Source organism: Neoarius graeffei, chromosome 6 (genome assembly GCF_027579695.1).
Source record: "Neoarius graeffei isolate fNeoGra1 chromosome 6, fNeoGra1.pri, whole genome shotgun sequence".
Lineage (NCBI taxonomy): Eukaryota > Metazoa > Chordata > Actinopteri > Siluriformes > Ariidae > Neoarius > Neoarius graeffei.
Genome location: NC_083574.1, coordinates 11,795,351 through 11,805,936, shown reverse-complemented (window position 1 = coordinate 11,805,936; position 10,586 = coordinate 11,795,351). Strand labels below are relative to the sequence as shown.

General features: G+C 43.0%; 1 protein-coding gene across 1 annotated transcript in view; it reads left to right on the top strand.

Annotated features, from left to right (window-relative positions):
* Positions 1-9,465, top strand: part of chrna5 (cholinergic receptor, nicotinic, alpha 5) — a 36,052-nt gene extending 26,587 nt beyond the window's left edge. The window contains exons 6-9 of the mRNA XM_060922848.1: positions 1,756-1,933; positions 5,469-5,801; positions 6,951-7,319; positions 8,531-9,465. Of these exons, the coding sequence (XP_060778831.1) occupies positions 1,756-1,933; positions 5,469-5,801; positions 6,951-7,319; positions 8,531-8,689 (1,039 nt within the window). The 3' untranslated portion in view covers positions 8,690-9,465. The remainder of the gene's footprint in view (positions 1-1,755; positions 1,934-5,468; positions 5,802-6,950; positions 7,320-8,530) is intronic.
* Positions 9,466-10,586: the final 1,121 nt, after the last annotated feature.

Below are 10,586 nucleotides of genomic sequence, written 5' to 3'. Positions count from 1 at the left end.
TGATGCTGTAATTGATGCAGTATGTGGTTTGGCATTGTCATGTTGGAAAATGCAAGGTCTTCCCTGAAAGAGACATCGTCTGGACGGGAGCATATGTTGCTCTAGAACCTGGATATACCTTTCAGCATTGATGGTGTCTTTCCAGATGTGTAAGCTGCCCATGCCACACGCACTAATGCAACCCCATACCATCAGAGATGCAGGCTTCTGAACTGAGCGCTGATAACAACTTGGGTCGTCCTTCTCCTCTTTAGTCCGAATGACACGGCGTCCCTGATTTCCATAAAGAACTTCACATTTTGATTCGTCTGACCACAGAACAGTTTTCCACTTTGCCACAGTCCATTTTAAATGAGCCTTGGCCCAGAGAAGACGTCTGCGCTTCTGGATCATGTTTAGATACGGCTTCTTCTTTGAACTATAGAGTTTTAGCTGGCAACGGCGGATGGCACGGTGAATTGTGTTCACAGATAATGTTCTCTGGAAATATTCCTGAGCCCATTTTGTGATTTCCAATACAGAAGCATGCCTGTATGTGATGCAGTGCTGTCTAAGGGCCCGAAGATCACGGGCACCCAGTATGGTTTTCCGGCCTTGACCCTTACGCACAGAGATTCTTCCAGATTCTCTGAATCTTTTGATGATATTATGCACTGTAGATGATGATATGTTCAAACTCTTTGCAATTTTACACTGTCGAACTCCTTTCTGATATTGCTCCACTATTTGTCGGTGCAGAATTAGGGGGATTGGTGATCCTCTTCCCAGCTTTACTTCTGAGAGCCGCTGCCACACCAAGATGCTCTTTTTATACTCAGTCATGTTAATGACCTATTGCCAATTGACGTAATGAGTTGCAATTTGGTCCTCCAGCTGTTCCTTTTTTGTACCTTTAACTTTTCCAGCCTCTTATTGCCCCTGTCCCAACTTTTTTGAGATGTGTTGCTGTCATGAAATTTCAAATGAGCCAGTATTTGGCATGAAATTTCAAAATGTCTCACTTTCGACATTTGATATGTTGTCTATGTTCTATTGTGAATACAATATCAGTTTTTGAGATTTGTAAATTATTGCATTCCGTTTTTATTTACAATTTGTACTTTGTCCCAACTTTTTTGGAATGGGGGTTGTACACAAAACAGAGAAACAGTTCTGGAAAGCGTGTAGTTTTAATTTTTCATTCGAGGAACATGTCGAAAAATTGTGTATATGAAGGGGATTTTTTTTTCAGGCTGCCACACATTAATTATTCCATCAGTCCTTTAAAAACGAGAAGGATTTTTTTAAAATTATTATTCGACATATCAATGACCTGTTGAGGCTGCTGCCATTTTTTCTGGCATGTTTAGTTATAATGTCCTGTCAAGCAATATCAAATTACAGCTTCCAGAAAAATTCAAGATTACCCAACTAGTAATTGAGTTAAATAAAGGTGTGAAAGCTTCTAGCTTGTAATTACCATAATTCTGACATGACATGAACGTTATTATTGGCAAACCCTCTGTACGGATTCTACAACTACTGAACCCAGCTTTAAACTTTAACACTAAAGAATCATGGATGGTTTCACACTACCGCTCATCACGCTTTAAACTTTGAGGGTGATATCAAGGTTAATGCTACATGAATACTTATTGTCTATACAATTTGTATTGAATACAATGAATATTCACTAATTTGCAAGTCTGACAGAATGTAAGTTAAGGAAAATTACTGATGGAATATATCATGAAATAAATGGATATGTTTTAATAGTGCAGATGGGCAATTTGAGGCCACAGCTACTAAAGCCGTAGTGAAGCATGATGGCACCATCTCCTGGACACCACCCGCGAACTACAAATCAGCCTGCACTATTGATGTGACCTTCTTCCCTTTTGACCTTCAGAACTGCTCCATGAAGTTTGGCTCATGGACCTACGATGGCTCACAGGTATTTTCACTTACAGTTATGGTAAGACACAATCTGAAAGACAGCAACATTTATTAAATTAACTTATTTAAATAATCTTACACATGATGCCATGAGTGGGCGGCACGGTGGTGTAGTGGTTAGCACTGTCGCCTCACAGCAAGAAGGTCTGGGTTCGAGCCCCGTGGCCGGCGAGGGCCTTTCTGTGCGGAGTTTGCATGTTCTCCCCGTGTCCGCGTGGGTTTCCTCCGGGTGCTCCGGTTTCCCCCACAGTCCAAAGACATGCAGGTTAGGTTAACTGGTGACTCTAAATTGACCGTGAGTGTGAATGGATGTCTGTGTTTATGTGTCAGCCCTGTGATGACCTGGCGACTTGTCCAGGGTGTACCCCGCCTTTCGCCTGTAGTCAGCTGGGATAGGCTCCAGCTTGCCTGCGACCCTGTAGAACAGGATAAAGTGGCTAGAGATAATGAGATGAGATGATGCCATGATTGGGGTGCTATCTAGCTCTTGCACCTTTTTTTTTTATTTTTTGAAGCATAGTAAAATGTATTAACCTATTTCAGGCAACAATCTAATTCATTCAAGTTTCTTTGCTGACAATGGCTTTTTGCTCTCAAAGGCAATGTAGGTCATTTTGGAGAAACCGGCAGGAGTATGCTAGATTTTGAAAGTATCCAAACAAAAAAAAATCCCACCCCCTCCCTTCAGTGCTCCCTCCAAAGCCACTCCTCGAAAACACATGAACGCGCACTGCCTGACTACTGCTGGAGGCCATGTCCATGACAGAGAGCTTTGGGGAGAGGAGCGTAGCATATTGTTTCAAGAAATAGAATAAAAAATACTTCTAAAATAAATGACCTATGCTTCCTTTAAGTAACGTATTGAGAAGTAAGAGAGTTGAAAGTATCCGAATTGAGTTTTTAGCATAGAATTCGCAAATACACAAAATGTCTCTAAAGGACATTCCAATGATATCCAACTACGTGAAGTCTCATTCACATGTAAGAAAACACCTAACATTATCATAATGAATGTAAACAATGAATATGGCTATTGTGAGTATTCATAGCTGTCAACTAGCTTGTTTGCTTTAGCAATATGTCTAGCCTTGTGGAAGACTCCAGTCACACACAATGGGTGTATAGTTAAATCGGCAGGCCAGCCAATCATTTAACTCCGATCAAATGAAATGATTGGATGGGCTTTTTACAGCCCTGTGACTGCCAAAGATGACAGATTTTTTTTTTTTTACATTACATTACCAGCATTTAGCAGACGCCTTTATCCAGAATGATGTACAAGATACCCAGAGTAGCCTGGGGAGCAGGTGGGGGTTAGGTGCCTTGCTCAAGGGCACTTCAGCCATTCCTGCTAGTCCAGGGACTCAAAACAGCAACCTTTTGGTCCCAAAGCATTAGGCCATGACTTCCCCATGACTTTCCTTTTTATTGTCAGAGCATTTGCTTTATTCATTGCTGTCAGGATGTAGAGAGAATTTCAAAAATTTAACAAAAATACTTCTAAAATAGGGGCGGCATGGTGGTGTAGTGGTTAACGCTGTTGCCTCACAGCAAGAAGGTCCAGGTTCGAGCCCCGTGGCCAGTGAGGGCCTTTCTGTGTGGAGTTTGCATGTTCTCCCCGTGTCCGCGTGGGTTTCCTCCGGGTGCTCCGGTTTCCCCCACAGTCCAAAGACATGCAGGTTAGGTTAACTGGTGACTCTAAATTGACCGTGAGTGTGAATGGTTGTCTGTGTCTATTGCCGCTTTTCCACTACCAACGCGGCTGAGTTGGGCTGAGCCGTGCCGTGCTGAGTTGGGCTGAGTCGAGCCGAGCGGGGCTGTTGGAGTTGCATTTCGACTACAACCACGCTGAACCGTGCTGGCTGGAAGTGGGTGGACACATTGGGTGGAGTTAGCGAAAGTGGGTGGATGTCAGGTGATGTCGTTATGCGGCGCAAACAGTGACATCAGTGAGCTTTTAAGCGGTAGTCTCACAACCCGGATAGTAAACAATAAACATGGAGGACATGGAGTCGTTAGTGTTGCTGGTCTTGGTGCTGTGGCTTGTTGTCACCGACAACGCCAACAGATACTGGCAAGAGCGTATAGATGAGGCGAGGCGCATAAGGCTTCATAATTCTCGTAATTCGTAATTCTCCTTCTTCCGGGTTTACAGTGTTTACAGATCCCAGCGTGCTCGCGGGGCGTGTGTGGGCATGTGAGGACACTCCTCCTCACCAATCAGTGCACAGGGGAGTGTCTGCTCACGCCCCTAGCCCCACTCAGCTCGGTTTGGCTCGCTTCAGCCCCACTCCAAAACCGTGCGAGTTTTGGGGGCTGAGCAGGGCTGAAGCGAGCTGAGTCGTGCTGTTCTTAGATAGTCGAAACGCGAGCCGTGTCGGGCTGAAGTGAGCTGAAGCGAGCTGAAGTGAGCTGAAAAAGGGTAGTGGAAAAGGGCCATAAGTGTCAGCCCTGTGATGACTTGGCGACTTGTCCAGGGTGTACTCCGCCTTTCGCCCGTAGTCAGCTGGGATAGGCTCCAGCTTGCCTGCGACCCTGTGGAACAGGATAAAGCGGCTAGAGATAATGAGATGAGATGAGACTTCTAAAATAAATGACTTATCCTTCCTTTATGTGGACACCGGTGAAAGTGATCACCTCAAGTGACTTTTCAAGCGCGTGTTTAGATACACAATGGCAACTGTCAAATGAAAGGGTAAGAAACAAAGTAGGTTTCGACAAGGATCTCATGAAATATCGGTGAATTTGATAAGTAATAACATGTCCATGATCTTTCCACCATGCTTACCTGCGATGATAATGTTCAGGTTTTCCTCAAATTGCTGATCATGATAAAAAAAATTCCATCTCCAGTAACGAGCTATGTCATCAGACGACAAGATCAAACGGCGAGAGGGGTCTTCCGGTTGATTAATTAACCAATAATTAACTGTTGTAACTGAAACTTACGTTTGTAAAATTGTTTTTTATTGGTAAATCTGAAAAGGTGTCGATAATTATGGACTGCTGGTAATTGTAACTGCTGCTCTAGTATAGTTTTATATTGTATTTTTGAAATTGTAAATCATTGTAGTTTTGCAGGACCCCTATAGATACCAGCTGTGCTGAATGGGCCACCCTGTTGAACTAAAGTTTATCTATCTATCTATCTATCTATCTATCTATCTATCTATCTATCTATCTATCTATCTATCTATCTATCTATCTAATGCGAAAAAAAGTAAGTATTTATTGTAGTTATTGTGGAATGAGACGAGCAAAATGCTGCTGAAAAGGTTGTATAGATTTTATTAATGTTTTCGGTTATTGATCTGAAACAAGCACATAGGATATTGTGAAGGACGCTTTATTTCTGTTTGAGATGTCTTGTCCTTTACTTTACATTCATATTTGTAAATGTAAGTATGTACGTAAACACTGTAAATATCAGTGTGATACAAATGGCACCCCAATCACACTTAAAAATATGCAGATATTTATCTGAACTTGTATACTTCAGGTTTCTTTATCAGAAATTATTCTTTAACTGTCAGGTGGACATACTCCTGGAGGACATCCATGTGGACAAACGAGACTACTTTGACAACAGTGAATGGGAGATAGTGACAGCTACAGGGAGCCGTGGTTTGAGGATGGACACGACAGGCTCCTATCCCTTCATCACTTATTCCTTCATCATCCGGCGTCTCCCTCTCTTTTACACGCTCTTCCTCATCATTCCTTGCATCGGTCTATCCTTCTTGACTGTGCTGGTCTTCTACCTGCCCTCTAACTGCGGAGAGAAAATCTCTCTTTGTACTTCCGTTCTCGTCTCACTCACCGTGTTTCTTCTGGTGATCGAGGAAATCATCCCGTCTTCCTCAAAGGTAAGTAACTGCTTCATAGGTAACTGTTGATATAAAGTGATCTGATGTGAAGTTTTCTATGATGAGATGGTTATTAAACATTTTTAGAAGCATTTCCAGTGTCACGACTTTCTAATAACCAGAGATAAAGCTGGGATTTTAGGGTTTAGGCATGCAATGGTCCCCAAGATGGAGGGGTTTGTGGCTTTTGGTACAGATTTTTACCAGTGTGATATGATATAAGAAAAATAAATAAACATTAAACTGTTATTGGAAAATAATCAATTTCAGAATGTTGAAGACTGGAGTTTATTATAATAGCATGCCCTGTGGTATTTTATTCCTTGCTTGTGTTTGTCGTTTTGTTCTAAGGGTATGCAAACCATTTCATAACTGTTGGGAAAATTATTTTCAGTATCGTTTCACTTTTACTAAATAACTGAAATGGCTTATTTTCATCCTTTGAAAATCATTCTTTGTGGGAAGCTTAGTTCATGGGAAACTTGTACAAATTTGAAGAATGTGGAATGTAGAAACGGGGTTGCAAATAAACAGAAAAATGTAACCCCTCTGGGCAGCATGGTGGTGTAGTGGTTAGCGCTGTCGCCTCACAGCAAGAAGGTCCGGGTTCGAGTCCCGTGGCCGGCAAGGGCCTTTCTGTGCGGAGTTTGCATGTTCTCCCCGTGTCCGCATGGGTTTCCTCTGGGTGCTCCAGTTTCCCCTGCAGTCCAAAGACATGTAGGTTAGGCTAATCAGTGGCTCTAAATTGATTGTAGATGTGAATGGTTGGTTGTCTGTCAGCCCTGCGATGATCTGGCGACTTGTCCAGGGTGTGCCTCACCTTTTGCCCATAGTCAGCTGGGATAGGCACCAGCTTGCCTGCGACCCTGTACAGGATAAGCAGCTACAGATAATTAATGGATAGATGGCTGTAACCCCTCCCCAATCCTGAACTTTCACCTTTGTAACTTTTCATAGTGGTACATACACTCCTGGGCAAAAAAATGGGCCAAACCCCAACCGACAAACTTTGGATTTGGCCCATTGTTTGCCTAGGAGTGTATTCCTAAAATGTCGTTACAAAGTGTGATGCCATATTGTTTTGTTGGCATATCGTGGTTGCCATATTGTTAGTTTGTCGGCATAATTACACTGAATTTCTCTCTTTAGGTCATCCCGCTTATTGGCGAGTATCTAGTCTTCACTCTGATCTTTGTCACACTCTCCATCATCATCACGATCTTTGCCATTAACATTCACCACCGCTCCCCATCCACGCATCACGACATGGCACCCTGGATCCGTCGTGTCTTCCTGCACAGTCTTCCGAAGCTGCTTTGCATGCGCAGACATGTGGATCGCTATGCCACAACAGAAGGGAGTCATCGAGCTGGAGGAACTGCAGCGCTAAATTGTGAGAAGGGCTTAAAACAAGACGACAACCTTCTGCTAAACTCAGCAGCACACAACCTTCAAGCAGCACTGGACTCTATTCGATATATCACTCTGCATGTGGTAAAGGAGAATGAAGTCAGAGAGGTAAGAAGAATGTCTCTCAGTGGGTTTCGCCTTCTGGGGAGTAAGTAATCTGTTGATGTGAGTGATGGCCTTTGTTGCTTATAGCAACACGTATTATTTTCCACCTTGTTCCTTGTTTGTCTTCTTCCATTTGTGACATTTTTATATCTATATATAGATTGTTTATGCCTTGAAGCTACTTAGCTAGTTAAGTGCATGAATATAGACACAAAGAAGTAGATTCCAATATACAGACTATACGTATTCCAACACAGACTTGGTCATTATCCATTTATAAAGAAGTTTCTAATGTCGTACATCCTATTTACGCTCTCAGCAGAACATAATCAAGTCATTGGCCAACATTTGGCTATGAGGTGTAGTGTTTTCTCTTTATATCACACATAAAAGACATTAGTAGAAGAAGAAGAAGAAGACTTTATTTGTCTCATGTACACTCAAGCACAGCGAAATTCCTCCTCTGAATTTAACCCATCTGAAGCAGTGAACACACGCATGCACAGACAAGTGAGCAATGAGCACACACACACATACCCAGAGCAGTGGGCAGCTATGGTTAGGTGCCTTGCTCAAGGTCACGTCAGCCATGATACACAGGGAGGGGAAAGCGCTGTTCATTCACTCAACTCCCCTCACATTTTTTACTCAAGTCTGATTAGCGTCTTTAGAGTCTCTATATGTTTAACTGACTGGACCGCGAGCTGGCCTAGTCGTTAGTGTGTCCACCTCTCGATCAGGAGATCATGAGTTCTACCTGCGGTCGGGTCATACCAAAGACCATCTTAAAAATGGTACCTACTGCTGTCTGGCAAGGCAAGCTGCAATCCAAATGTGAGTGGGGAGTCAAACTCTTCGGTTACCAGAGGACTAGCCCCCCACTGTAACCCTAGCTGTATAATAAGTGAGAGGCTGAGGGCTAGAGAAGCAGAGATTGGTGTCACCCAATGCTCCTTAAGGGCGTGGTTAATACTGGGATGGGAGACTGCCTGGGAAGACCAGGTCCTGGCATGCGAGGGACTTTGACTGTAGGTGACTGCCTGTTGTGATCGCAGGAGAGTTGGACTATATGACAGCATTACACCACTTTACTTTGCTTGGAATTCCACATACATACCCATGTGTTCCTGATTCTGAAAATGTTGTATGTCATTTGCGCATGCTAATTAATCCACCCGGTAGAAGCTAACTTATATTGTTGCATTTCTTCACAGGTTGTTCAGGACTGGAAGTTTGTGGCTCAAGTTTTAGATCGTGTCTTTCTGTGGGTCTTCTTGTCAGTATCTGTGCTGGGTTCTGCTCTGCTCTTCATTCCTGTCATCTACAAATGGGCTAAAATCATTGTTCCAAACTATGGTGATAACAGTAGCTAAGCTAGAAAATATTTTCTGCCTTCATTAAAGGCAGATTGATTGATTGATTGATTGATTGATTGATTGATTGATTGATTGATTGATCGAGCCACATTATAACTAAAACCTAGGTGTCACGCTCCTGGGCTCACCCTCCGTCTGCCTGAACCCTCAGGACTCCATTTCCCATAACCCCCCTCACGCACCAGTTACTATCACATGTACTCCATCAACCAATCCAGAACCACTTCTTAGAAGTGCATCGCCCGAATTCTAATTACAAACACCTATACCTTTTTGTCTGTGTTTGTATTTACACCCCGTTGCGAAGTATTGTCTTTCAATCCTCGTAAGCGTACTGAGCATTCTTGTATGGTTTGTTTCTCTGTGTATGATTTAGTTTTTTGCCTTCCATTTTTTTCCTATTGCCTAGCCCTTTTGTTTTGGTTGCCTGTATCTCTTGATTCCTGTTTTTTCGACTGCTGCCTGCTTTTGACACCGATTTGCCTTGCCCATGTTACTGTTTTGGTTATTCTAGGTTTTGACCTGGCTTGACTTTTATACATTGACTTCGGATTACCCTTCTCACATTAAACCCTTGATTTTATTGAAAATCCACGAGCGTCTGGTTAGTCACAGCCGCACTGCACTAGGATTATACCACTTTTCTTTATAATGCAGCATCTACACTTCAAATACAGGTAACTAAACAATAACACATCCAAACAGAGATGCATTAGTATTAAAGCTAGACGGCCTTTCGATTTCATAAAATAGGTGAAATTTAGTTCCCTCTGAAATTTGGTCATTGTGATATATGTTTATTTCTCATCTCATCTCATTATCTCTAGCCGCTTTATCCTGTTCTACAGGGTCGCAAGCAAGCTGGAGCCTATCCCAGCTGACTACGGGCGAAAGGCGGGGTGCACTCTGGACAAGTCGCCAGGTCATCACAGGGCTGACACATAGACACAGACAACCATTCACACTCACATTCACACCTACGGTCAATTTAGAGTCACCAGTTAACCTAACCTGCATGTCTTTGGACTGTGGGGGAAACCGGAGCACCCGGAGGAAACCCACGCGGACACGGGGAGAACATGCAAACTCCGCACAGAAAGGCCCCTCACCGGCCACGGGGCTCGAACCCGGACCTTCTTGCTGTGAGGCGACAGCGCTAACCACTACACCACCGTGCCGCCCCATGTTTATTTCTGTAATACCTAAAAAAAAAAAAAAAACAGCCATTCTGTGGCTGGGAAGTTATTTAATTTGAGGGGATTCCCGAACAAATAGTGCGCATGAAATCGCTCACTTTCTGCAGTCAAGCAGACAGAGGAAGTCCGTGTGCACATGCGTAGGTTTACCATCTTCTTCTTTTGGGTTTTACAGCAGCTGGCATCCACAGTGTTGCATTACTGCCATCTACAGGTTTAATTTGTAACTGACAGTTACATCATTCTGTCGCTAAACAAACAGCTAATCACACTGAGGTGCTCGCTGACCACCGATATTTATTAGTTTGGTCCTGCGTTTCCTTTCCTTCGCAACATAATGTCTTTTCTTGTCATTTTCTGTTACTGTAGTCGGGCTTCCACGTTTCATTCGCTCACTCATGTCCTCCATTTTTCTCTCCTGTTTCGAATTTGTATCCCATAATGCCTTGCACGAACGGGGAAAGCCCACTATGTGATGCATGATGTAGTATCTAGAATTGGGTCATGGTGAAGCAGAAAAAAAAATAGTGGAGAATTTAGGGCCACGTGACACTAAATTCATTAATTGTTCTATTTTAAAAAAACTAATAAAATTGGAAGTCTGTGATTTGCATTCAGTAGCTTTTGGTCGGCTAAACAAAAATGATGGGGTGTCAAGGAAAATTATTTTTATGACTTCAACTTGAAAAATCTGAAAG